Here is a 26,981-nt window from a genome sequence, read left to right on the forward strand (position 1 = left end):
TCCTCTTAAGATCCTCTACCACACCTCTTGCTGTGTAATATAATTGTCACTCTTTTGCCTTATAAGGTAATACTCACAGGCTGCAGAGATTAGGATATCGGTGTATAGTTTTGGAGGTCACCATTCAGCCCACTGCACTGAGGCTTGCCCACATAGTTAATAGTCATACAAATAGTTAATCGCAGGGTCCAGATGTGAACTCCGGCATTTCATTATCGGGCCAGTCTTCTCCCTAGAGTTTGCGAGGCCAGGATCCAACCAAGAGCCATGATCCTTCTGAATGACACCCCATGGTGACACCGTATACTATTGAGGATTTTAGTGGTCACATCAAACACAGAGTTTCAGATGCAATTGGAACGAAACTGTGTAAATTTTCAAGAATATACACACTTCATAAAGGACTAGGATTGGGACTGTTTATAATATGTTATATATTTGGGAAGAACGTAGGGGCATCAGAAAGGAAGCTCAGGGGAACTGAGGAGAATTGTCTGAGCATTGGCACAGCTCCAAAAGTCTTCTGCCCACCCACGCAGAAACATGCTGGGCTTGCAAAGAATCTTCTTGGGTGGGAAGAATGGAGTGGCGTTTTTACTCAATAGGGCAACTTAGGCAAAGGTGAAGGGCCCTGAGCTATTGGAGTCTGACAAACAGGTGAATAAGGGCCAACAGTTGCCCTGCCTCTGTGCAGCCTGTCACCGGCCATGCTTCCCTTCTGCCGACCCAGGGCAGCAGTCCGCTGCGGACGCTCTTTCCGACACCACGTTCTCCTGCGGGTGCTCCTCTCGTCATTGCTGGTGAGCAACCAGGGAAAGGCAGGAGTCGCCTGGCCTTGTGAAATCGGGATGGCCTCAGGTTATGTAAACGCAGAACCATCCTTGTTCGAAGGATGAGAATTTTGTCCGCATTTTAGAAATGCAGTGGTATTTTATTAACACTCCAGGCAGTGTGGAATTCAAGAGGAAGGCTCTTAGTGGTAGGAAGGCAACCCGGATTTTAATCTAAACCCGTCTTACTTGGTTGGCAAGCTTCTGGATCTTGTTGGGTCTCACTTTTTTCATCTCTAAAGTAGGCCTTGGGATGCCCAAATGGCCCACTTCACAGAGCAAGCTGTTGGGAGTAGCTAATGAAATGGAAACTTTGGGTAAAACATTAAACAGGGTTCAAACACAAGCGGGGCTTCCACACGGAGTGTGGTTATTTCTCTGTGGGGGTGTGGAATGGGGAAACAGGTGGTTGGGCTTAAAGGAAATTCTAATAGGGAAACCAAAGTCAAGGGTCAGCATTCCTCAGCTCGGTTGGCTAAGTTTTTATGGGTGTCAGCTGCCGTGTGCCGTCCGACTCCTTGTGAAAGGCGGCCAGCATTTCTCTGTGCACAGGGCCAGCTAAGAGTAATTTTTTTCCAGGGAAAGCCCAGTATTTAATTACATTTTCAGACATTATCAGGGTATCTAGAGTTTACATTTTGAGTTGAGTGTTGAGACAGTTTTGTCTGACATGACTGTGTTCCCTGCTCCCTCTGCTTTGCTGATCAATGGTACCAGAATATAAAATGTGGGCATCTATGTGCATTTGCCTCAGGAACAGATGGCTTCACTGGGCTTGGCTTTCTCTTGAAGCTGTTTTGGACTTGAGGGCCTCCAGCATATTTAGTAGGCATTCTGCCATTTATTCTGTGACCTTCATAATGAGACCCTGTGAGGTGTAGTGGTGTCTTGGATTTACTTTATTAAAATCTTCTCCCACAGATGTCCCTGTGAGTATTTCAGCCCATCACCTTCGTGAGCTCTTACAGAACAATGCTGATGACTTCACATCCAGGTACCTCAATGTCAGTGACTTCACTGTGCTGGACGATCTACAGTCTTGCTACAAACATGTGTGGACACTTGCCTGGTCCACCCAGGTTGGAGATTTGCCCAATTTCATCAGGGTATGTATGGTGTCCCTTTTGGTAGAGTGTGGATTTGGTGCCCTGCAACCATTTTGTGAAAAAAAAAAAAAAAGAAATTAGAATTATATGAATGAAAATGGTCATGAATTATTAATTTTGTTGGAATATTCCAGGAAAGGGGTTCAAGGAGCTTTCTTTCCAGAAGTTTTCAAGATGTGTTTTGTATTTCAGATCCCCGACAAAGCAATTTAAACCCAACATCTCCTTTCCTGACTCAGAGTAGGTAGAGATGTTGTTGGGCAGTGTCCACCAAGCTGTAATTCTACATCTGTTATTAGATCATTTAAGCAGTTGTGATTCACTGAGATTATCATGGAGGCAGATGGCACAGCAGAAGGAGGTTTAGAAAAGGATTTGCTGTCTTTGGATAATGACAAAACCAGATGCTCTTGCATATTTAGGGTTTTAAAAAATAATCTAATGATCATCTAGCGTTTGGTTATTATAAAAGGAAACTCAAGATGAAATTTTATCCCCATTATATGGTATGGTGGGTCATTTGTTTTTCAAACAAAATACTTGGGTGGAAAGGGGGAAGGATGGGCATCATCTCACGGCAGTTGCTTTCTTACATATTATTTTAATATTTTGGATTGCAATCATATAAAAGAGAAAAGCACATAGAAACAAAACCCCTCAAGACTTTGAAAGAAGATTGGGTTTCTTTTGGTGCCTTTTTGGGCAACTCTGCTCACAAATCAGTATTGCTCTAGTCTATTGGGGCTTTCATTCGCTTTTGTTTACTGTTAGATTTCTAGATTTCAATTCCCTGTCATTTCATTTTCACTTTCCAGCTATCAGATTATCTTACATAGAATGTGAAAAGACCCTTTATTATTTGCTTTAATCAAGATGAGAGTTCTATTCCATGACAGTTCACCAGAAATGTAACCATTTCAGGTCTCTGATGTAAATCTAACAGGAGTGAACCCTTCGGCGAGCACCCATGTGGTGTATGACGGTGGAGTTTTTCTTGGACCCATATTTGGAGACATGTTGAGTACTGCGAACCAGCACACTCAGGTAAGCGTGGATGGGTCACCCAGAGTACAAGGACTGGCTTCCCATCTATCTCAGCCAATCCCAAGGATCAGTTTTCCTTTCCACAGGATAGAGACAATTATGGGTGTACTCTTTGTACTTCCACTGGGTGTGAAAATGCTCTGAAAATATAAGTGCTTTGTAAACACAACAATTTATTATTATAATTATTGATGTCATTAGTCTGGTAGCACAACCAGACAGTGAATTTTTATAGCTACCTATGATTTATATCTCCACTTGGCATTGGGAAGTAAATGAGCTAAGTCAATTCCTTTTCTGTTTAAACTGTCTTTTCTTATTTCCCATCTGCCCACACTCCTGTTCTAAGTCATCTGCTTTTGATTTAAGACAATTTTAAAGTACAAAAACTATAAAAATAATATAACCAACATGTAGGTACCCAAACCGAGGATTAACAATAGCCAATACTTTGATACATTTATTTGATCTTTTTTGTTTCTATGAATAAAATGCAGCATGATAGCTAAAATCAAAGTGTTCTTTCTTATGCCTTCATGCCATCCCAATCCCCCTTCCTTCCACAAGCAAAAACTATCCTAAATATAGTGCGTGTGCTTTTAATCCATATTTTATGTGTAGAGAATCAAATAAGTCATATGATTTTCACCTTCCTCATCTCCAAGTATTGTAGAGTTCTAGTAAATTAACATTAGTCCCAGTGAGAGGGAAGGAGATATAGTCGCTCCCTGCAGACCTACCATTCCAGGACAGAAAAGACTCCAAATCAAATATCTGAATATACTCTAACTTCGGTTACATACTCAAGTCGTGATACTGGAAGGAAGATGTCTACTTCACTGGCATTTACCAGCAAAGAAAGGGCTTTTCACAGGAAGGAGGTACCCAGTTGAAAACAGTGATAAAAAGTCTTTGGGAAGCTTTAATTTTATCAAATTTACTTCTGTATGACAGAGAGGAAGTTTACTCAAGATTGAGGATATTTAATTTAATTGTAGAAATGTTAGGTTTCAGCATAGCTACCAGCATCTGAAGAAAGCTTAACATTTCGAGGCTAACGTTTATTCATTACAAGCTAGGGTTTATTACTAGGAAATAGAAGAAAGAAGAGGGAATGCATGAATCACTACACATTTTAATTTGGGCAAACTTCACAAGGACTTTATGAAAACTCTTGAGCACATGAAATGCATATGTATGCTTTTAATTCTTTTTCCTTTTCCAGGTGGTTGTGCAAGTCAACGACATACCAGCTCATTGCTCAGGGTCCTGTTCTTTTCAATACCTTGAAGGGTCAACTCCCCAGGTCCATTCTGTGTGGTATTCCCTTGGTATGATTTGTGACTTGGCATTAAGATGATCATGAACTTTAGATCAAGAGTGATTGTTAGAGGCCACGTAGCTGGTGGTGAGAGGACAGGAGGTGCATCATTTCACGGGGTGGATGTTGAGTGACGTGGCGGAAAATGTACTTTTTGGCCAATGTAAATGATATGGTCAGGTCTGAAATGGAGACAAGTAGAATTTTGATGACTTTAAATGTTCTTTTCTCTTTGTCTCTTATTTTAGAATGTTGTTTATTTTTATTTTTTCCCCATTTGTATTGACTAGTGATCTCTTATTACTAGTTTGAGAAAACTTAAGATGGGGCTCCATGCTACAATAATAAATGCAGCTGTCTGATATTTGAACAAGCATTCAGCTCCTTGAATTTTGGGAGGGGAAGGTGAGAGGGAATGAACATTTAATGTTAGAGAGAGTTCCCTTAAATGGCGTGATACCACCAAGTGATGACTTTGTTCTTCCAATTTTTTCCTCCTTTAAGATGGTGACGTCAATCTGCTGGTTTATATTATTGGAACTGGTTTCTCTGGTGACACCCAGGCCTTGGAGATTGCAGTGAACAAAACGAGCTGCAAAGTTATTTTTTCAAATCAAACAAAAGTGGTCTGCCAGACAGACCCGCTACCCGTTGGAGTGCATCAGATCTCAATGTTGGTGAGACCCTCTGGCCGTGCCATCGATGCTGGTGGACAAGGCCTCTTCCTAGACGTGGAACCCAGAGTGGATACTGTGGAGCCTTCCAGAGCTGCAGAGATTGGTAATTGGGGAGCCCCCCACATTGCATCTGACCCCCTGAGGCTAGCATGCTTGTCAACATGCAGGAATTCAGTCCTGCTGTGCAATAAATTCCATATCCGCTATGATTCACAGCCTTTTGTTTTCTGTGATCAGCCTTTCTTCTAATGAGCAACAGACTTTGGACCCTTAAATGAACTAGCTCACTTGCCACAGAAAGCATCCTAGTTTGGCTGGAGGTGTCAGGCATAACTGGGTCAGGCACTGAGGCACCCGTACAATTTAGTTTAATGGAAACAACACTAGATTGGGAATTAGGGTATATGGGCCTCGGTTTTGGTCTGCCAAAGTGAGATGTGTGACCTCAGCAGTTTCAGTTCCTTCTGTTTCTTAGTTTCCTAATAATGATGAGATGGGCATGTCACTTATTGAGAACTTCTTCTAGGTTGTCATACACCCTATAGCTGCCTGAAAGGTGGAATTATTATCCACATTTTTCAGATGGGATAATAGTGCTTCTATTATTTGGGCAAAGAGTGACTTGCCTAAAGCTTCTTAATGGAAAGAGTTGAACTAGGATGCAAGCCAATATTGTCAGATGCTATGCTGTCTTAGCTATACAATGGGCTAGTGTAACTTATAGGCCTCCTAGTTTTGTGTGAGATTAAAATGAGCCAACAGGGGGGAAAGGCTCTTGAAAAGTAAAAACATCTGCAAATGTGCAGCACAGGCCTTACTCACAAGGAGCTTTGCAAAAGTGGATGTTCCACAAATGCTTGTGAATGATGTACATTTGGGGACGTGGCTTACATGCAAAGCCAACTACCCTTTGAGTAATCAGGTATGCAGAGGGCAGTGGGACTTGTCAATGTCAGCCTCATGGACTGGATCTTAGTGCCATGGAAACCAGAGATCTCTCCATGCTTTTGAGGAACACAACCACTTAAAAACAACCCAGCCAGTTTGCAAGAATCTCAGGAACACTCACGTGTTAATGTATGATTTTAGTGTATAAAACTACATTCCTAATGCCCTGGATTTTTGTCATTGTTTATTCTGTTGGCCGAAGAACTGTGGCCTAGACCATTGTGTTAAGTGGTGTTTCCTGGCCACAATCTCATGGTTCAAAGGAACAGCTCATTTCTCACTTTGCCTAGGAGAGTGAATTACGAGGCCCACTGGTCCTCATCTCTGCACACAAAATAAAACAGAGCAGGCTTGCTCTTGTTGCTCAGTGATTTCAGGAAGGAGCCAGATGACGTGTGGCACTCAGAGTGAAAGATCATGATCTTTACTAAGCCAGTAATTATTGTTTGAGTCTAGGGTGTATAATAAACCTAGTCTTCTCACTATGTTTATAAGAGGCTTTGATCATCTTATAAACTTACCTTTGCACTTCAGGCCACACAAACCTTTAGCTCCCCCCACTAGCTTGCAGACACCTCAAAAGCAGACTTGTGACTCAATCACTTTTGTTTTCCCCGTACATCCTGGCCTGCACAGGCACGGTGGCCAGTTGTCCCAGTGTTCCTGGGACTGCGGGTTTTCCCAATAGACAATTTGAGTTTTAAAGCTGTGATGTGGAACTCTTAGTGGTGAAACTTGGACAGTCCAGGGAAAAGTGCAATGAACTGGCCACCCTATCAGGGTGTGCTATGCCAACATTGCCTAGTGAGGGGATTTGTCTTGGATGACTGTAACATCATTCCCTATATTTCAGTAAAAGATGGAAAACTTAGAGAAGGGATAATGCCGGCTGAGTACAAATTAACTTTTAGTAAAACCAAGGAAAAAGGGAGGGAGAGAGGGAGAAGTTCTGGCTGTTACCTTCCTTATTGCTGGATTTAAACTTTCCCTATTAACCCTTCCTCTGCCCTGCCACCTGCCTTGTAGCAAGCAGTGTCAATGAATCAATCATTCAACTTCAACTGACCCACCCTGCGTAAGGCCCTGTGCTAGATGCTGAAGATCTTAGTATTTAGCGTGCGACTCTGGTTCAACAGTATATCGGTGTCATCTGGGAGCTTGTTAGAAATGCAGAGTCCCACATCTCCTGAATCAGTCTGCATTTTAACAGGATCCTCTGGCAATTTCCATGACTAGTACAGTTTGAGTAATGATGCTATTGGGGATTTAAAGAGAACGAGGCTAAGGCCTACCAGCAAAGAATTAAAGGATAGTTTTAGATGAAATGACTACACATAGCAGGGCTGTCGGTAACATACTAAATCACCATTTGCCCCTATGAGGAAGTGTCCTCAGCAGGGTTTTTGAAAACAACTTGGCTTTGCCTAACCATCTTCCTTGGTGCATTTCTGTGCCGGGGTAGAGCTGTCTTCTCCTTAGGTAGGGACCCTAGAGGGGCACCTCAGCTTTCTAATCGTGATGGCACAGGGTCACTACTGAAACTTTTAATTATGAACAGCAACAATAATAACGTAACAACAATTGACCCAGCTCTTGGTATGTGTATCAGGGCTGGGGATACAGTAAGTGAAAACAAAGTCCCTGCTCTCATGGAGGTGATGAGAAAACCAAGCAGGACAAGCACGACAGAGGGGTGGTGGCCGTGATAGGATGTCATGGAGACACGGAGGAAGTGGAGGAACAAGTCCTGGGGGAGTCTGGGATCAAAGAGCTCCAGGCAGAGGGAACATCAAATGGTAAAGTCCTAAGTCAGTGAGCTCAGCCTTTCCCAAGAATACCAACGAGGTTGCTATGGCTGGAGCTGTTTGGGTGCGAGGAGGGTGGCTGGAGGTGACTGGGAGCAGATTGTATGGCTTTAGGGACTGTGGAAGGTTACTGACTTATTCTGGGTGAGATGTAGGCCATCGGAAGATTTTAAGTGAAAAAGTGACATCGTCTCACTTAGGCTGTTCTGTAAGGAAGTACTGCAGGGGGCAAGGATGGAACCAGGGGGACCAGTTAGGAGGCTGCCAGAGTCATCCAGGGGAGAGACGGGGCTGGACTAGGGCAGGCAGTGCAGTATGTCTTAGAAATACATAGAGCTGCCCTACAGCTCTTTTTTTTTTAACTTAAAAAATTTGAAGTCTTCTTTTTTTTAAACTTAAAAAAATTGAGATGTAATTTCCATACCATAAAATTCACTTCTTGAAAGTATACAACTGAGTGTTTTTCAGGATATTCCCAAAGTTGTGCAACCTCACTATTATCTAATCCCAGAACATTTCCATCATTCCCCAGAGAAACCTTCAAGCCACTGATGGTTACTCCCCTTTTTCTCCTTTCCTCCTTCCTTGGAAATCCCTAAGCTGTTTTCTCTCAATGAATTTGTCCATTCTAGACATTTCATACTAATGGAATCAAAGGATATGCTACCTTTTCTGTCTGGCTTCTCTGCTTAGCATGTTTTCGGGGTTCACCCACACTGGAGCACCTATCAATACTTCATTCCATTTTCTGATGAGATATACCACATTTTGACTGCATAGATATACTGCGTTTTGTTTATTCATTGCATGATGGATATTTGAATTGTTTCACCAGTTTGATTACTATAAGTAGTGCTGCTATGAATTTTGTGTACAAGGTTTAGTGTGGATATCTGTTTTTGGTTCTCTTGGGTATATACCTACCAGTGGAATTGCTAGGTATATACTAACACTGTATTTCCATGTTCAACTTCTTGAAAACCTGACAAACGGTTTCCAAAGTGACTACATGATTTTGCATTCCCACCAGCAATAAAAGGGTTCTAACTTCTCCACATCCTTATGAACAGTTCTGTTCTGTTTCTTTTTCTTTTTTATAGTAGTCATTTAAACTGGTATGAGATGGTATCTCATTGTGGTTCTGATTTACATTGTCCTAATGGCTAATGATATTAAGCATCTTTTCATGAGCTTATTGGCTATTTGTCTATCTTTGGAAAATTGCCAGTTCAAATCCCTTGCCCATTAAAAAAATTGGCCTGTCCTTTTATTGTTGCATTCTAAGAGTTCTTTACATATTCTGGATAAGAGTCTCTTACTAGATATACGATTTACAAATATTTTTTCCATTCTGTGATCTGTCTTGTCATTTTCTGGAAAGTATTCTTTGAGACAAAAAGTTTTTTTAATTTTGATGAAGTCCAGTTTATCTTTTTTATTGTTGTTGCTTGTGCTTTGGTATTATCTAAGAAACAATTGCCTAACCCAGTGTCACTAAGATTTATATATCTTTTTTCTAGGAGTTTCATAGTTTTAGCTCTTGCATTTAAATATCTGATTCATTTTGAGTTAATCTTTGCATATGGTGAAGTAGGGGTCTGTATTAGTTTTCTAGGGCTGCTTATCCAGGTACCAGAAGCTGGATGGTTTAACCAACAATTTATTGTCTCACGATTCTGGAGGCTAGAAGTCAAAGACCAAGGTGTCAGCAGAGTTGATTCCTTCTGAGGAATGATTTTGCACCTTGCCCCTGGCTTCTGGTGGTCTGCTGGCAGACTTTGGCATGCCTTGGCTTATAGAAGCATCACCCAGATCTCTTCTTTCATCTTTAAACTGATCTCCCTGTGTCTTTTCTATGTCCAAACATCCCCTTTTTGTAAGGAGTACCAGTCACATTGAATCAGGGGCCCTTACTTCAGTATGACCTCATCTTATCTTAACTAATTACACCTGTAATTACTCTGTTCCAAAATAAGGTCATATTCTGAGGTACTGACAGGTAGTACTTAACCTGTAAGTTTTGGGAGACACAACTCAATCAAAAACAGAGTCCAACTTAATTCTTTTGTATATGGATATGAGTTTTTCCATCTTGCAAATGTGTGAAAAATCAGTATGACTTCTTAGAAGTGGGATTGCTAGGTCAAGAAATTTAAAATTTTGATTAATACCAAAACAGGCTCTTTAGAGGTTGTATCATTCTCCTTGTGGCAATATACATAAGTATCTGTTTACTACATCTTACTAACATAGTTTGTTACCAAACTTTTTGATATTTGCCTATCTTTATAAAAGAAAAATAACATTTCACTGTAGTTTTACTTTGCATTTATTTTATTAAGAGAGAAATTGAAAACCTTTTCATGCATTCAAGAGTCATTACATTTTCTTTTCAGTGAAATGTCTATTCATTTCTTTAGTCCACTTTCTTCAATTGGATAATACTTTCTTATTGATTTTTAAGAGCTCTTTATATGTTAAGGATACAAACTAATGAAATATCTACTATTTTTGTAATTCATAAATATTTTAATTTTTACACAGTAAATATGTCAATCTTTTTTTTAATGGCTTCAGAGTGTGAAATACTTATGGGCTCTTCATCTCTAAAATTATATAAAAATAAAAATTCTACCATGTTTCCTTCTAGTTCTTTAATTCTTTTCTTTTGTGTTTAAATATTTGAACAATTTGGAATTTATTTTGATGAGGATGTGAGACAGGAATTAAGATTTAATTTTTTGAACACTACTCATTTTATTTACAGAATAAATAATCTATTTATTTTGCACTTATATGAAGTGCCATATTTATCACTTCCTATAGCCTCTATTTTTCTGAACTTTCTATTCTGTTCCACTTATCTGTCTGGCTGTGTTATTATTGCATTTTAATTAAAGTTATTTTACAAGATATCTTAATGTCTGGAAGAAGACTCCTTTACTCTGATTTTTGAAATTTTTTATTCTGGCTCTTGTTGTTTATTTTTCATTGTATTTAAAATCAGCTTGTCTAATATAAGTAAAAAATCCTGTTTGTATTTTTATTGGGATTGCATTGATGATTTAGTGTAATTTCAAAAGATATGTTGCCTTTATGATGTTCACTCTTTCTACCTCTTGTTTTGCTTATTTAAGTTCTAATCTGTCAAGTTCTTCAGTAGCATTTCAAAGTTTTTGCCAAATTTCTTCATATTTTTGAATTTTTTTGTCAAGATTATTTCCAGATATTGTATCTCTTTTGTTGCTATTATAAATTGGCTGTTTTTTTTTCAATTTTATTCTCCAACTTTGAAGTCTACTGTAGTCTTGCCCTGAATCTTTAGGGAAAATTTATATATTTAACTACAGGGTATTATTTAACCTGCTTTCAAGCTCCTGAAAGGTTTTCATTAGTTTGGATAAGTTCCTCTTTCTCACCCTGACACACTTAGGGAGGATAACATTGCTCATGCACCCACTTCTCCCTCTCAAAGTGTACATGTCTCTATTTGGTACATGTCCTCTCTTGTATCTTGCTCTGGGGAAATGGCAGACCAGAATCATTGCCCTCATCACTAATAAGTGGGCTTTCTGTTCACTAGGTAGATCCAGGGTTGCGCCTCCAAATGCTAAAGTGTGCCAACATTTTACCGGTATCTGCGGTGAGGAGATAGGGCTTTCTGTGGTTGCTCTTCATTGGTCAGTAGAGAAATCCTAATGGCAGTGGGTGGTCATATCAGTCACCTAGACAAATATCAGTCACAGAGACAGGAGCCTAGTATCAAATCACAAAGCCAGAAGAGCTAAGGCTGTCATTTAAAGATGAGGGCAGTGAGAACCAGTACATTCAGAGCCAATACTTCAAATGATCTCCATTAAGTGGCAAAGCAGTCTGTGGCCCTGACTCTGGGCCCACACCTCCTTCTATGATTATACTCTCTTAAACTTGATTTCTCAGGAAAAGAGTAATTTTTATAGGTTTGGCAGGAATGATAAAATCTAGAGCAGGAAGAGTTTTCAGAGACCATCTACCTTACTTTGACTTATGAAAGTATTGTATCTCTATGCTTTATTCTTAAATATCTACAGGATGTGTTACTACTTCTCTCTGTCCTCTAATTCCTATTTGTTCCTTTTTATATAGCAGTTTATATATTTAACTTCAGTCTTTTTCTGCAGTTTAAGCATGCCTTGCATTTGACTAAGAAGGTTCAGTTTTCATTTCATTTTCTCTCTCTCGTGCATAATTATTTTTGTCTGACTGTATCCCATTTGAAAATGCTGTTTTTCTTACAGGAGGGTTCTGGGCCACCATTCGAGGCTCTAGCTTGGAAGATGTTAGCCTTGTGTTATTTGGATCTCAGTCCTGTGCCATCAGTGTCACCACAAGCAATTCACAAAGAATTCAATGCAAAGTTCCACCCAGGGTAAGTAGAAACCTTTGGCTTTTCCTTCTTTCTGGGTGGGTGACCATTATTGAAATGTAGTGTAAGTTTTTCAGTGAATCATTTCTTAGAAGTAAATTAACTGAGGTGACCTTTTCATCATCAGAGAATGCTCGTATTGTTTGTATTGCCTGTTCTGCTACGAAGCGGGAAGTCCCCTCCAATGGGACTTGTAATTAACATCAGTTATTTCTTTTAAAAGAAAACAACCAGGCAGTCCCAGTCCATGCTCTTCATGAATATTAGTGACACAAAAATAAATGTGTCTAGTCTACATTCTGGATGTTGGTTTGCAAAACATATGTATCTTGTAATCTTACTTCTCTCTTAAGTGAATAACAACAGTTTTCACCACCAATTTTGTTTTCTGGCATTGATGTGATTGATGTGAACAGTAGAACTTAGAAATTTCTAGAATGTCTGGTTGCTATGAAATATATTTCTAGTTATGCTCTAATGCTTCCCTTTTCTCTTAAAAACAAGTCCCTTAGCTTTCCCTTTATTATTCACTTACTTCTATCTCATAACCTATTAAAAGATTTGAATCCAGGCCCTTCCCTGGTGCAGTTGGTATGATTCATGCTCACAGCTGAGGTTGAACTTTCTATTCAGAGTTGACTTCAGTGTCATCAACATTTTCTAGCACGTCCATGACTCCAAAAGATGGCTATTTACTGAACAAAAAAAGATCTCTGAAGAGAGGATTTAGAATAATCTTTGATCTCTGGCCATACATTTTAATTTTATCCAGTTACTCAAACATTATGAAATGTTAGCTTTTATATGTAAACTGTGTGCAGTTCCAATTTGTGATTGTTTTGTAATTTGTTTAACTATTCCTTATTATTGGACATTAAGATAATTTCTAAAATTTCCTACTTTAAACAACAGAGTTTTGATCACCCTGATAACTATATTTTTGGGTGTATTTATTTTTCTCTGGATAAATTAAACTAAATCCTGAAGCTTTTGATATGTACTATCCAGTTGTCTGAAGTTCTTTTTAAATTTATACTCCCACCATCACTGTGAGAGTGTCTGATTTCTGAAGCCTTGGTCAATGCTAGGTATTATCACTTTAATATATATGTAACATTTTAATGGATGAAATTTGTACTGTTTGGATATCTTTCACTAGAGAGAATAAATATTAAAACAAACTTTTAATTTTGGTCAAAGTAATACATGCAGTGGTTAAAAGGAAAATAGTGAAACAAGCATGCTCTGTTATTCTTCTTCCCCCTTCTTCAAGTCCCGTTTCTGAAACACCCATTTTTCATTCTTTTAAATATATTTGCAATATGATTATTTTGTTAAATCAATAAATCATGTTTATGTTATTATAACTATTTCAAACAACAATGCCAAAAGAATCAGGTAAGATATATTTTCCTTTTTTTCTTAGAGTTTCTCCTTTTTTCTTAACATGTCTTCTTTATAATAAAAATTCTTTATTAAAAAAATCCATAATATTAGTTTTTTCCTTGAAGTTCTTTGTTCTCCTGCTTAACCTAACAGTTTTCTAGATAGGTTTATGCTACAGATTTCATCCTAGTGCTTCCCTTGATCGCTCTCCTCAGTGTATTCACTGCTACTTGGGATTCATATCTTCTGCTTTTTTTGTCTGTTGTTTATTTAATGAGATAATAGCCTTGAGGAACATTCTAAGAAAGAACATGCAGGAGGAATATGTTCTGAGTACTCATGTATCTGAAAATATTCTCACACTCTACAGATAGTTTAGCTAGGTATAGATGTTTATTTGAAATTGCCAGTTTTTGCAGAAACAATTGCTGTTATTTGCAAACCTTTTGTATTTACTCTTTAATCTGTTGGATGGTGACTTGCCTATTCTAAGTATTTGTAACTGTGTGTTTGTGAGGGAGAGTGAGAGAGAGACAGAATTGAATGTAAATATACTCTTTAAGAACAGTTTTCTTGAAAGTAATCTTTTAAACTAATTCTATATGCACTTCTCTCAATTCAGCTTATTTTCAGAGATTTGGTTTTAACAACTGATTTTTCAGGGCAAAGATGGACCCATTGTGAATGTGACTGTGATTGGAGGGGACCATTCTGCAGTTCTTCCAATGGCATTTACATATGTTTCCTCTTTAAATCCAGTGATTGTGTCTTTGAGCAGAAACAGAAGCAACATAGCAGGTAAAATACATGAACTGCCACATCTTTTTACCTGTAGCCATTGATCCTGTAAAAAAATGCAAAGAGTGGCCTATTAATTTTATTGTAGATAGTATTATATTTTGGATGGAAATTATTTTTCTGAAAACTAGGAGACTGCTATTTTCATCTTAGCCATCAATGAATAAATCTCCTTATATCTATTTTTTCCCTCTGTAAAATTAGGACTATTTCCATCATATAGATAACATGGGAATTCAAAGTCAGCAATTCAACACTTATCGATCACCTATTATATGCCAATAATTGCACAGACATACAATAGACTTTAATCCTTGTCACTAATTTATAGGATTATTAGTCTCAGTTTTCAAGTGAGTAAACTAAGGAACAGAAAGAGTAAGTATCTTGTCTAAGATGTTACTTTTAGTAAGTAACAGAGTTGTAACTTCAATCTAAGCAATCTGGTTGCAGATTCGAAGAAGTCAGCTGTTTATAGCTTACTGTAACATATCATTTTTGGCATCAGGTTCTAATGCAGTAGTTGTTTGAAACAATTAGAGAACAGGGTGTTCTGATTAACCATGAATTCTTGAGATGTACTATGTATAAAAAGAATGAATTCTTTAGCACCCAACTACATGAAACAATTTAATCTTTGATAATTCAGATGATATGACAGGAATTATAATAATTTTGTTATCATGTATACTATATAGATTTGGATAAGTACCAGTTAAAACGCCTTTCTGTTTAATTGAATGCCAGATAATAGAGAGTTTATGCAGCCATATCTATTTTATAAAAGACCATTAAATTTCCCAGAGAAGAAGTCTTGCCTCAATTTTTCTGGCACTCTTTTGATTTTCCATTGCTCAACAGTGCATAAATAAAGGGAAGTGTCCTTTAGCTTCTCAATATTATTCAGCTCAGTTAGTGCAGAAGAAGAATTTTTTGCCTCAGGCAACCAAAGTGTGTAAAATTCCTCAGTGGTATAGATTCTTCCCAATGAAGGAGAAAAGGGAGGAAGGAGCTCCATGTTCTATTCAGATTTCCGTGATTTTTGGCTTTTAATAAAATTTCCTACTTATAATGAAAAGAATAAATACATTGCATAAGCACCCCAAAGGCATCTAGGATTAGCCTGACAATTGACCACAAGCCCAAGGAGTTCATGTTGTTGGTATATTACAACATAATGCATTATTTGCAGAATTTATACTTGCATTTAAATCTTTCTACAGGCAGAATGAAGAAGAACGTGTAATAAAATCTACAAAGAGTGGTAGCCTATTAGGAAAGTCTTTTCTGAAAGTCTCCTCCAGGAGATGATGATATTGATGATGACAGTGAAGCCAAATTGAAACCTAAGAGAGGAGGATGGGCAGGGGAAGGGGGAGGAAGAGTATGAGGTTGATCAGTGTGGTTTTTGTAGTCAGTCAGCACTGGATCTGAATGCATCCCAGCTCAGCCACTCCTTGGGCAAGAAATTTAACTTGCTAGGTGAGAGTAGTTCTTTCAAGCTTTTGTGAAGCCTGAGAAAGTAGGACAAAGTACCTAGCCTGGGAACTAGTGCGGAGTAAGCAGTCGATAAATGCTTTGTTGAAAGCACTCAAAAAATGCTTCATTTTGTCAAATGTGAAGTGTTATATAAATGAGCCCAAAATGGCTCTCTGTTAGCCCCATGTTGTTGACTTCTTCACAGCAGGCTGGACTCAGCTCCAAAACATGTCAATGTCAAATTCAAATTTTTATATAACCAATTCTTTTAAATATAGCCCCCCAAGGCAGACTTTTAGTCTTTTAAAGCCTGCTTGCTTTGCCCATCCTGCAAAGCCATAGATAAAGAAGACCTGGGGCTACAAGACTATGCTATTGGTACCCTTCAGAGCTCTTCCACCCAGAGACTACCCACTGGGCTGCTGGGAGAAATCATCTGAACACAAAAGCCCCCTCCCACTCCCCTCCGGGTGGTGCCTTCCCCCTTCTGGGAGTGGTCTCCTATTGTTGCCTCTGGAAAGTCTCAGCTGTGAGATTTCTACAACTGTGCAAACCTGTCGAAGCAGCACCCACATACCAAAGCTCGTTTTCATGCTACTGCACCTTGTGGTCACGTCCTTTTCGTTGTTCAACCCTGGACTCCAACAAAGTCACTACACTGAAGCTTGAGATCTCACAGTAGAACGAGTTAGGGAAGACATGAAGTAGAAAGGATATGGACCAGGGAAGAGAATGAAGTGAATTGAGGGCTTCTTGATGCTGTATGATGCTAGAGCCTGTCCTAGGATAGCCAACTTAATCCTTCCAACAGACCAAAAGGGGTGGGCTTTGTTACCCTCTTACTGATGAAAAATCCAAGGCTTTGAGAACCCAAAGGGAGTCACGCACAGTCACAATGGTAGTGAAATGGCAGAGCAAGCATTTGAATGTTCAGTCTTCTCATGTGCCACAACTCCTCCTCTTTGACTTTTCTCTATCAAGTACCCTCTTCTCCTCCTTATCTAATTGACTGAGATGTTCTGTAGGTGTGCCACCTTTGGTTTAGTTCTCAAAGGTTAGCAGCTAAACGAGCTTTAGAGATGCTTTTGCCCAAACTGTGTCTGGGTGGGCACACCAAGACCCAGGGAAGTTAAGTATTTATTTCTGCTTCTGCCATTGCACACTTAATTTCTGGTTCTCTTTAAGGCTCCAGTTGTCTGCAGACTAGATTTCCTCTCCCTTATCTCTCCGATAGGATGAAAGCTTCAATTATATCCTGTCCTTGCTTAGAAACATTTGGGGGTCTCTGTGGTCCACTGAATTAAGTGGCTTTCTTGGTCTTCGGCCATTGAACTACCATCGCCCGGCCCATTCCCATAGATGCCCTAACTGTGTGGACATGTACCTGGTCTTTCAGACAGTTGATTCTCTTTCCTTCTCTCTAAGCCACTTGGTGATTAACTGAGAAAGTGCTACAAAAGACAGGGTGAAAATGTGAAGTTGTTAGAATTGGGGTAGAACACCCCTCAAATCATAAAATCTGGATAAATCGCCTATTCTCTATCAATTCCTCTTGGGATTTATCTACCAAGCTGAATTTTAAGCACATTGTTGCCCATAAAGTTTTTCTTGATATTGAGAATGTTGCTCTGATTTTAACAATGTCACTGTTTAATTTTCACCTCTCTTATGGCATGTCTTGCACTGAAACTATGTCTGCATCTATTTTACTACACTTGAGGGCAGGGTGTATGTTTAACATATTTTTGTGCCCCGAGTCACATGCACATCACCCTCTTGGTACCCAATAAGTATTTGCAGCAAAAGGAATTGAATTAGGAGAGTTAGTTGCTAATTAAATGAGAAAAGTGCTGAAATAGAAGATAGGGTTTAAGGCCTTGACATTTTCATTAAGAAGCTATGAGAACTTGGCTGCTGAACCTTAATTCCCTCAAAAGCTAAATGTCAGTCCTACTAACTGAGCCGAATATGTCATCAGCATCCTGTGAGGATCAAATGCAGTAGCATATGTGACAGTGCTCTGTAAACTGTGAAGTGCTGGACTCGTGTACAGCATTATTACAGGGTTCAGAAAATACTAGAAGATACTAGAGCTTTAGACTTCTATTAGTGGAAAAGTGGAAGTACTTACATACCAGTGGAAAAAAAGCACATGGGGTGCTATTTGGAGGTTATGAAGACAGCCCTCTAAACTACTTCTGGATTTGCCTCTGCATAAAGATAAGTTAGTGCGTCCTGAATAAAATTGTCCTGACAGGTTTGCTTTTTATGCCCTTAAGGTTATGCCTATATAGGTTTATGTCTATAGCTCTATTAAGAGTTAGAAGTTTCATGAAAAAGTTAGGTTGTCCTTACAGCTCTTTAGAGCATTATGCACAGGGCTAACCATGTATTTAATCCTAAAAGACAGTTTTAGAATTGAGTGGGTGGTTGAGGCCACAAACCCATATCACAGAGGCTAATGGATATTTTTCCAACACAGGAGGTGAGACCCTTTTCATCGGCATGGCGCTGCTGGCGAACGACACAGGTTTGGGTGTGGAAGTCCACATCCAGGATACCTGGGCTCCAGTTGGTGTGCAAATGGCTCGGGGCTTGGAGGTGGTGCTGCCCTCTCTGCCTGCCGGTCTCTATAGAATCTCAGTCTCCATCAATGGGATCAACATTCACTCACAAGGGTGAGGTGACACTTCATTTTAGGTCTGTTGGAGGGTCTAGTGATTCCACTGAGGGAGTCTGATTTTGAGTTAGGACTTTACATTTTTTCCCCTTCTTCTGAAATTGAGGGATAAACACATGGGAATCATAAAATCTGGACAAATCTTAGAGACCCTACAGGACTGTTTACTCTCAAGACCAAACCAGGGGACATTTCTGGTTTACCAATTGGGAAACAGAAAACTTTTTGGAACTGAGAGGTCATGGCTCTTGGTTGGGGAAGGTGGGCGGTGGGGTGGGCATCCGTATGTCTAGGGAGAGGAGTCAGTGCTTTAGGAAGAGTCTATCATTAAATAAGACCTTCAATAAGATTGTGTCTTGGACTTTGAATAAATGGCTTACAGTATTGCACAAGCCATGCTCACATCATCTTTACTCTGAAGATCCCTCTACCTAGTATTTTCCCCAGAGGTTCCATTTCCTCATTCCAGGAAGTTAGCGGAACTGTATGGACTGGTGCTACCACATGGTACTGGCCCAGGAAAGGATCCCACACACCTTTCCCCCACCATTTCCTTTCTCTCTGTTAGGATGGGCCATTCACACTTGGCTCCCCATCACTGCTCTCTGTCTCTCTTTTCCCCCAAACACATACATTGCTTCTCTCTTATCCCTTCCTTTCTCTTTTTCTGACTCTCTCGGTTATTTCCTAACCATCTCCCCATTTCTGTAGGGTTGATCTTCACATCCAGTACATCACAGAAGTTTTCAGCATTGAGCCTTGCTGTGGGTCCCTTCTGGGTAAGTGGCTTTGATGGAACTGATATCATTTATCCAGTATGTCTACTCACTGGTTATTCGGATTTTGTTCCTAGATTAATTAGCTAGCAAGACCAGAGACAGGGCAGCAGGGAGAGGAGGTGTCCTCGTGCTCTGGGAACTGAGTGGTGTACTTCGAAGGGTGTGCAAACCCAGTGATTCCTTAGCCCAGCAAGCTCAGGAAATTACAGCATTTCTATGAAAAGTGGATGTGCCTCATTTTTTCTTTCTAATGGCAAGAGGCTGAAGTGTCTGTTGGGTCTCCTGTCAAATGGATACTAGAGCAACAAGGGAAGAGCTTCCTGCTTTGGCTGGTTGGATAGTCCATGTGCATGGGGAAGAGGAGTGAGTCTTTGGTGCCTTTTCTTTCTTCTAGTGTCACAGAGGAAGAGTCAGAGACACTATTGACAATATGGGTGATGAAAGGATAAGACAAATGGGGAAATCTAGACAATGAGTCATTTGCAGAAAAAATTGAAAGCTATATATTTGCATGTGAATAATCATTGTGATAGTGTATCAAATAGCATGTTATCCTTTTTTGAGTAAGGAAAATCCTTTTTAAATCTGCTTGGCTATACCAAGAGTTGGTAATGATATGGGGTACGTTGCTCCAACCCCTGTCCTGAAGATAGAGTTTGGTTGTCCCCCAACTAGAGAGTAAGACAAAGTCTTTGAATGTATCAGCAGAATCACAAGCATGTCTCAGTGTTTCAGTGGCTCTGATATATTTTGATATGTCTTATACATACACATATGACTAATACATGGAATATTGGAATATTATATAGAATAATATAGAATATATGTAGATGACTTCAACAAATTTGATTTTTCATTAGTACATAAGTTGATAAAAATGGCACCTAGGATCTATAAACATACTAGAAAATTTTGTCTTGAATCTTATAAACATCTTTTCTATATAACGATCTATATGGTTTTCCTATTATGTGAATTTAGCCCATCTAACTCTTGCCAAAATGATCACAAATGTAGCAATGATGGGGTGAGGTGAAATAATTGAGGTCTCACCAACACCCGCCCTCCACTTGGCTGCCTTTGGGGCTTACCCAGGTGCTGTGAGCCCCCAGGTCTGGATATCAGCTCCTCAGTTTTGTTTCTGATATTCATGCTCTAGGTGGAACCATCCTCAGCATCTCGGGAACGGGGTTCAGCAGGGACCCGGCTCTGGCGTGGGTGCTTGTGGGCGATCGGTCCTGTGACATCGTGAACTCAACAGACACCGACATCTGGTGTGAGACCCCGCCTGCCTCGCCTCGGCCTGATGGAGACGGGCTGGCTGTCCCGGCCCCCGTGGAGGTCTGGGCTGGCAACGTGGCCTCCACCCGAGGACCTCCCCCACGCCTGGTGGGGAAAGGCTTTACCTTCACGTATGAGGCCACGGCCACACCGGTGGTCACTGCCGTGCAGGGAGAAATCACAGATAGCAGCCTGGTGCTTTACGTGCAAGGAAGTAACCTCTCCGACTCGGTGATCCTTCTGGGGGGCCTGAGCTGCCATCTCGGGATTTTCAGGAGCAACACGAGCCTGTCTGGGTGCGCTTTGCCTCTTCGCAGTCTGGAGGCGGGCATCTATCCCTTCCAAGTACGTCAGAAGCAGACGGGGCTTGCTAACATGTCTGCGGTGCCCCCGCAGTTTGTGGTGATGCCTCAGATAACGACCATCTTCCCGACGCATGGGTCAGCCTGTGGTGGGCTGGCGCTCACGGTGAGGGGGTTGGCCCTCAGCTCTAGCAGGAGGTCGGTCCAGGTGGGCTTTTCAGGTCCTTTTACCTGTGCGATTTTGAGTTTGGGGGGCCAGAGAGTCATCTGCCAGATGGACATGGTGGGAGACCCCTTGCCTGATGCTTCCTTCACCCTGAACATCACAGTCCTGGTCAATGGGCTACCCGGCAAGTGCCGGGGAAACTGCACTCTTTTCTTGCGGGAAGAGACAACGCCTATTGTGGACGCCTTGACCGTTAGCATCAGGGGGTCCCTGACCACGGTGCTGGTGAGGGGTCAGAGGTTAGGCACCACAGCCGATGAGCCCAGGGTGTTTGTGGACGATCATCTTCTCTGCACTGTAACTTCCTTTAATGCCAGCCTCGTGGCGTGCTGGGTCAGGGATTTGACCCCAGGACCCCACTACCTATCAGCTTTACGTACAAGAAATGGGGATGCTTGTTTTGGTAATGTTTCTAGGCACTTCAACATCATGCCTCAAGTGTTTCATTACTCTCCCAAGAATTTCAGCATTCATGGCGGAAGCCTCTTGAGCATGGAGGGCTCAGCCCTGCGAGGACGGAACAGCACGGTCGTGTACATTGGCCAGCAGGCCTGCCTGGCGGTGAACATCAGCGCTGAGCTCGTCCGCTGCATCGTTCCCGCGGGGAATGGCTCTGCTGTCCTGGACATCAGGGTGGATGGACATTCATACCACGTGGGAGTCATTGTTTACAGCAGTGCCTTCACCCCAGAACTGCTTTCTATTTCTGGGACGGATGATGTCTTAACCTTTGCAGTGGCCCAGATCTCAGGAGCGGAGAATGTTGACATTTTTATTGGGCTGTCACCCTGTGTGGGTGTCTCTGGCAACCGCACGGTCCTGCAGTGCGTGGTGCCCGCCCTTCCTGCCGGGGAGTACCACGTCAGGGGTTACGACCGCGTGAGAGGGGGGGCCTCCTCTGACCTGGTGTTCACATCCAGAGTGACTATTACAGCCGTCACCGAGAACTTTGGTAAGTCAAGCCAATAAGACAGGGCGCTTTCTTTACGTAAGTGGATCAATGGCCACTCTCACTATTCCAGAGGTAGGAAATCGACATCAATCTGAGCCATCGAAGGAGAGAGTCCACTTGGCTTCTCATAGTACCAGTGTCTTCTGGAAACTCGCCTCTGCCCTGCTCCATGTATGAGGCTTTGTTTTTATCAAGGGAATTGTGCATATTCTCTAACTGTGTGAGATTGTGTTTTAATTTGATGCATTAACCCAATTTAATTTGTTTTAAATTATATAATACCATTTATAAAAGTTCATAATTTGACAATCAAGTAGAACATGAGTGCCTTCACCTTTTTTTAGAACTGTATGCCAATTTGAATTATTTTAAACTTAGTAAGTATGACTATTTTTTATCATTTTGTAATAGTTCACAGGTGAACTCATAGTCCACCAATCACAGGACAATTGCAAGTATCATTCCATTGGTTGAACTTTTTTCTCCTTTTAGAACTACTGAAATTTGTCTTGCCTTTTCTCCCAATGAGGGTTTTAGTTTCTGTTCCCTCAAAGGCTGTGCTGCGCTCGAGATAGCTCACATTTGATTGTGATACAGAAAGTATAGAGGAAATTTTGGGAGCCGAATCTTACACTGATAAAGTACTAGCCAAGCCGTTTCTCGAACAAATTTGTCTGGCATCAGCTGGGTGGCATGCTGTGGGAATTGAGATTTTGGTCCCGAGTGTGACAGTAACTTACCTGGGTGACTCTTATAAGCCTCAGCTTCTCTATTTGATAAAGGGCTGGAGGCTCCCTAGCTGCCCCCTCTATGCTTTAAGATTCCATGATTTTTATGGTGAGAGCAGGGATATGAAATGGATCCTAAGCCAAGTGTTGTTCTTCTGTTAATCTGGTGACTGTGCAGGTACCACCTAGACTTGACATGAAGACAGTAGAAACTGGAACTCTGTGTCAGTGGGGACTATAGGATGCTGGCATGTCTGAGAGTCCAGGTGACATTCAGCTTTATGGGCTCTCAGACTGAAGCGGAACATGTCTGTTAAGAATGATCCTGCTTTTACCCGTCAGAGACAGGTGCTCCCATACAGGGTTGGGAGGCATGTGAACGGGCGCAACATTATTTTGGAGAGAAATTTGACACTATCCATTAACAGAAAAATTTGCTTTTCCTTTGACCTAGAAATCCCACTTCTAAGAATTTGCAACAGTTTTACTCAAATAAGTGTATAATCCATGGCAACACCATTCATTATAGCAAGAGAGGGGAAGAAATAATTAAAGTAGTAATCAATAGGAAAATTGCTAAATAAATTATGGCCTAGTCATATGGTGGAATCCCATGAATTCTGTAATCCCATAATAGAATTTTAATAATGAACAAGGTCTCTCTCTGTATGGTTTTGGAAAAATGTCTACACTATACCTTTAATTAAAAAAGCAAGTCTAGAAGAGTATGTATAGAAAGATCTCCTTGTATAAGAAATAGATATGCCTAGAAAATTCTGGAAGGATTCATAAGCAGCTATATATATGGCTACCTCTGGGGAGTGATATAGGTGGTTAGAAGAACTACTTTCATGTTATACTCTTCTGAATAAAAAATTTAAAAACTAAGTAAACATTGATTTTCTATATAGAAACTATTATATTTTTGGTTGTTGGATCTGACTGGGATCTGACAAAACTAGGACACCAGGCTCTGGAAGCCAGACCTTAATGAGAAGACACTCAGGAAATTAGGAAACTAGAGCCAGTTGTGTGGACTCCGGAGGGCATAGTAAGAATGATGGCAGCAAGGAAGCATGGATTTGAATTTTGACTTGGTGAAAAAGAGATTTGCCTCTATGATCACGGACTCGTAATTTTGTTTTAAAGGCTGCCTGGGTGGAAGGCTCGTGCATGTGTTTGGAGCAGGGTTTTCTCCAGGGAACATCTCAGCTGCCGTGTGTGGTGCGCCCTGCCAAGTCTTGGCTAATGCTACAGTGTCTGCCTTCAGCTGCCTGGTTCTGCCCCTGGATGGTCAGTAAAAATGCCACATTTTTTTAAAAAAAGAGTGCATATGAAAATGATGTTCTTTGGTTAACTCCACTTTTATAATTAATGCTGTACTGACTTTGAATTTTTCCATGTGGCCCTGGGAAAAGAATTTCTCTCTTCCGCATCTAAAATGGTAGTTAGAATCAGGGACCGTGCCTTTTAAAATGGTTCATAAGAACTTTGTCATGTGACAATGAAAACTTTATCACCTGTGTTCTTGACTGTAGTCATCTGATGATGGAGAAAACAATCCTGAATTCTAAATACTAGTTTCACTGACAGCCCCAGGCATTGCTGAGAACAGAATCCCTCGGTCTTGTTCTGAGGTGGGGCTGCTGAAAACATCTGCCTACTGGAGGTGCTAGGGAAGTGCTTAGATCATCCAGCTGGCTATCTCTTGCATATTGGCCGAGTGTTCTCAGCGTTTGAATTCTTATGACAGACAAAAGAGCCATCGTGAACATTCCCTTCCTGTTCTGTAATGTCCGGGTAATTACCTGAGCCCTTATTCAGTAAACTGCCATGATTTCTCACTGCTCTGAGCCCCCAGCCACCATGTACACTGTGGCATGGGAAGCCAGGTCTTTGGTAGAAAGGAAGGTGAAAAGGTTTGATATTCCATGATGGGGCCGTACAACACATGATAATTACCCACGGACCTTCAGAAACAAAGTCAAAGGGAAGAAATTACCAAGATCACTGCAGGACTAGCTTGATCAGGTGGTTATCTTGTTTGCATAGTCATAGATGCTATACCTGTGCTTTCTGCATGGTGCTCTATGTTAGATTCCTAATGTATGTATCTGCAACTTGAATGTGGGTAAAGGCTTGACGAAACGGTAAAAGGGTCATTTCATCTGAGCTTGAACAAAAGTTCCGTGATGGGTAATATTTCAGTGATGGCAGTTTACATTGTATCATTTTAGACAAGAAGGAGAAGGAAAAAGAGATGACAGAGGAGGGAAAAGAGGAGGTGGAGGGGGGAAAAAGAGGAGGCAGAGAAGCAATCCTTGTTTAAAGTACAAGAAATTGAGTTTCCTATTTTCATGTATGTAAGCAGAAAATATAGAAGTGGGATCTATTCCACTTAAGATGCTGCAATAGGAAACTTAAGATACAGAATTAACTTAAGTAGAGAATTTAAGTTTGAGATGCCTGTTTCATTCTCCGTTCTGCCTCCTGTGCATAGAGCAGAGCTGGCCTAGTGTATGTGCAAAATTAATGCTTGATGAAAGAATAAATGAAGGAATTGGGAAACCTTGGAAACAAACATCAAGACTCCACATTTCTAGGTTCTAATTTTCACTAATACTGCTACAGTTAAAAAAAAAAGAAACTTCCACATATAAACTGCTTAACTTTTAAAACCCCTTGATATTATTATTTTAAGACACCTAATTTCAGTTAGACGTAAAAAATAAAAATTGGCAAGGTTCCAGGGTCAGGAAGATTGTGGTACTGGAAGTTGATAACTTCTAGTTGAAGCATAGTAGAATCATTATATTTTAAAAGAGTTGACTGGGTTTTAGAAAAGGACTTGTCAAAATTCCTTGATTTTTAAGAGAAGTGAGAGGGAGGCTGTAACTCTTACTGTTGCCACTAGGTGTCACCAAACCCTCATTGAATGTGCAAGAGATAGTAATCTAGGGAGATAATTTGACTTATTTTCCTCTTTCATAAAAAAAAAGTTTTTAAAGACTTTTAATTGCAGTATGTAAAAATGGAGAGGAACTTGTGAAAGCCAACTCTATTGGTTTCTTAACTTCAGATCTGGACGATTTTGGGGGATTGTACCAACATGCTGAAATTGTGTAATTTTTTTTCCTAGTAAATAGGTCTATAATGCACATCAAATAGTCAAAGGGAGTGTGTTTCACAAATTATTAAAAACTACCAATAATGCCTCTGCTTTCAGACAGGATTTCCTATGACCAATTTAGTTAAGAATCTGTTATAGTTAAAAGGATTTTTTTAGAGCACACTTTCATAGCAGCAACCTTTATATGTATTTCACAGTTGCCATTCTCAGTGAAGTCCAGCCTTTTACCTAACGCATGCTCCCCAACTCTTACTTTTTTTCTCAACCTTCTTCAATCGACCTTACAGAAAGCTGAATAATCTCAGTCCTTCTAATGCAGGGTTTCTCAATGGTATTATTGAGAATATAATATTATTATTGTTGTTATTGGAACAGCGACAGCTGCATCACCTTGGGAGTTTGTTAGAAATGCAAATTCTCGGGCCCTACTTTCCACCAAATCAGAAGCTTTCCACCACGTAAACATTTTGGTATTTCTCTTCTGAGCCCTCTCTGAATTTGACATTCTTTCTTAATTTGAAGTCCAAAACTAGGTAGGTCCGCTGTATAATCTGGCCACATATTTGTTTTTAAAATCACATTGCTGTCTTGTTGATTTATAATCTTTCTGTTACCTATTATTATTATTATTACAAGGTTTTTTTTTCTTCTCTTTCTAACACGGCTCATGCACAGCTGGATTTTCCTTGTCCTATATGTGTATGAGTTCTTTTTTTCTTCTGTGGCTTAGTGCCTTATTATTTTCATTGGGTCTTTGTTTATTACTGTTCATTTCCCTAATTTACACAGGTCACTTTGAGTTCTGACCCCGCTTTGATTTTGTTCTTCAGTTTGACTTTGCACAATAAAGAAAGCAATGTTTCCCATTCCAGGTTGTAGATGATGGCCTAGAACTCAAACTTGCCTAATTACTGTTTGGCTTGTTCTAGTGTTACAGTACTAATGTTTTCTTTACCTCGGTGGGCAGGGGGCCTGAAAGGTGGAGCTCTAGAGGAAAGGGTTTTGCTGCTTTTGGTGTTGTCTCTCTTTGCCTTTCCCCAAACTGTACTTCTAATAAATGAAGAATTTTACTTTATCACTTGATGGGTTGCTGAAACATCTTGT

The 26,981-nt window shown here is 40.4% G+C and overlaps 1 protein-coding gene across 1 annotated transcript in view; it reads left to right on the plus strand.

The window, feature by feature from the left end:
* PKHD1 (PKHD1 ciliary IPT domain containing fibrocystin/polyductin) overlaps positions 1-26,981 on the plus strand; it is a 453,696-nt gene that overhangs the window by 43,600 nt on the left and 383,115 nt on the right. The window contains exons 24-33 of the mRNA XM_036916397.2: positions 1,752-1,936; positions 2,858-2,980; positions 4,206-4,311; positions 4,806-5,081; positions 12,009-12,139; positions 14,185-14,320; positions 18,282-18,477; positions 19,191-19,258; positions 20,418-22,019; positions 23,897-24,040. Coding sequence (XP_036772292.2) covers positions 1,752-1,936; positions 2,858-2,980; positions 4,206-4,311; positions 4,806-5,081; positions 12,009-12,139; positions 14,185-14,320; positions 18,282-18,477; positions 19,191-19,258; positions 20,418-22,019; positions 23,897-24,040 — 2,967 coding nt within the window. The remainder of the gene's footprint in view (positions 1-1,751; positions 1,937-2,857; positions 2,981-4,205; positions 4,312-4,805; positions 5,082-12,008; positions 12,140-14,184; positions 14,321-18,281; positions 18,478-19,190; positions 19,259-20,417; positions 22,020-23,896; positions 24,041-26,981) is intronic.

This window comes from Manis pentadactyla, chromosome 16 (genome assembly GCF_030020395.1).
Source record: "Manis pentadactyla isolate mManPen7 chromosome 16, mManPen7.hap1, whole genome shotgun sequence".
Classification (NCBI taxonomy): domain Eukaryota; kingdom Metazoa; phylum Chordata; class Mammalia; order Pholidota; family Manidae; genus Manis; species Manis pentadactyla.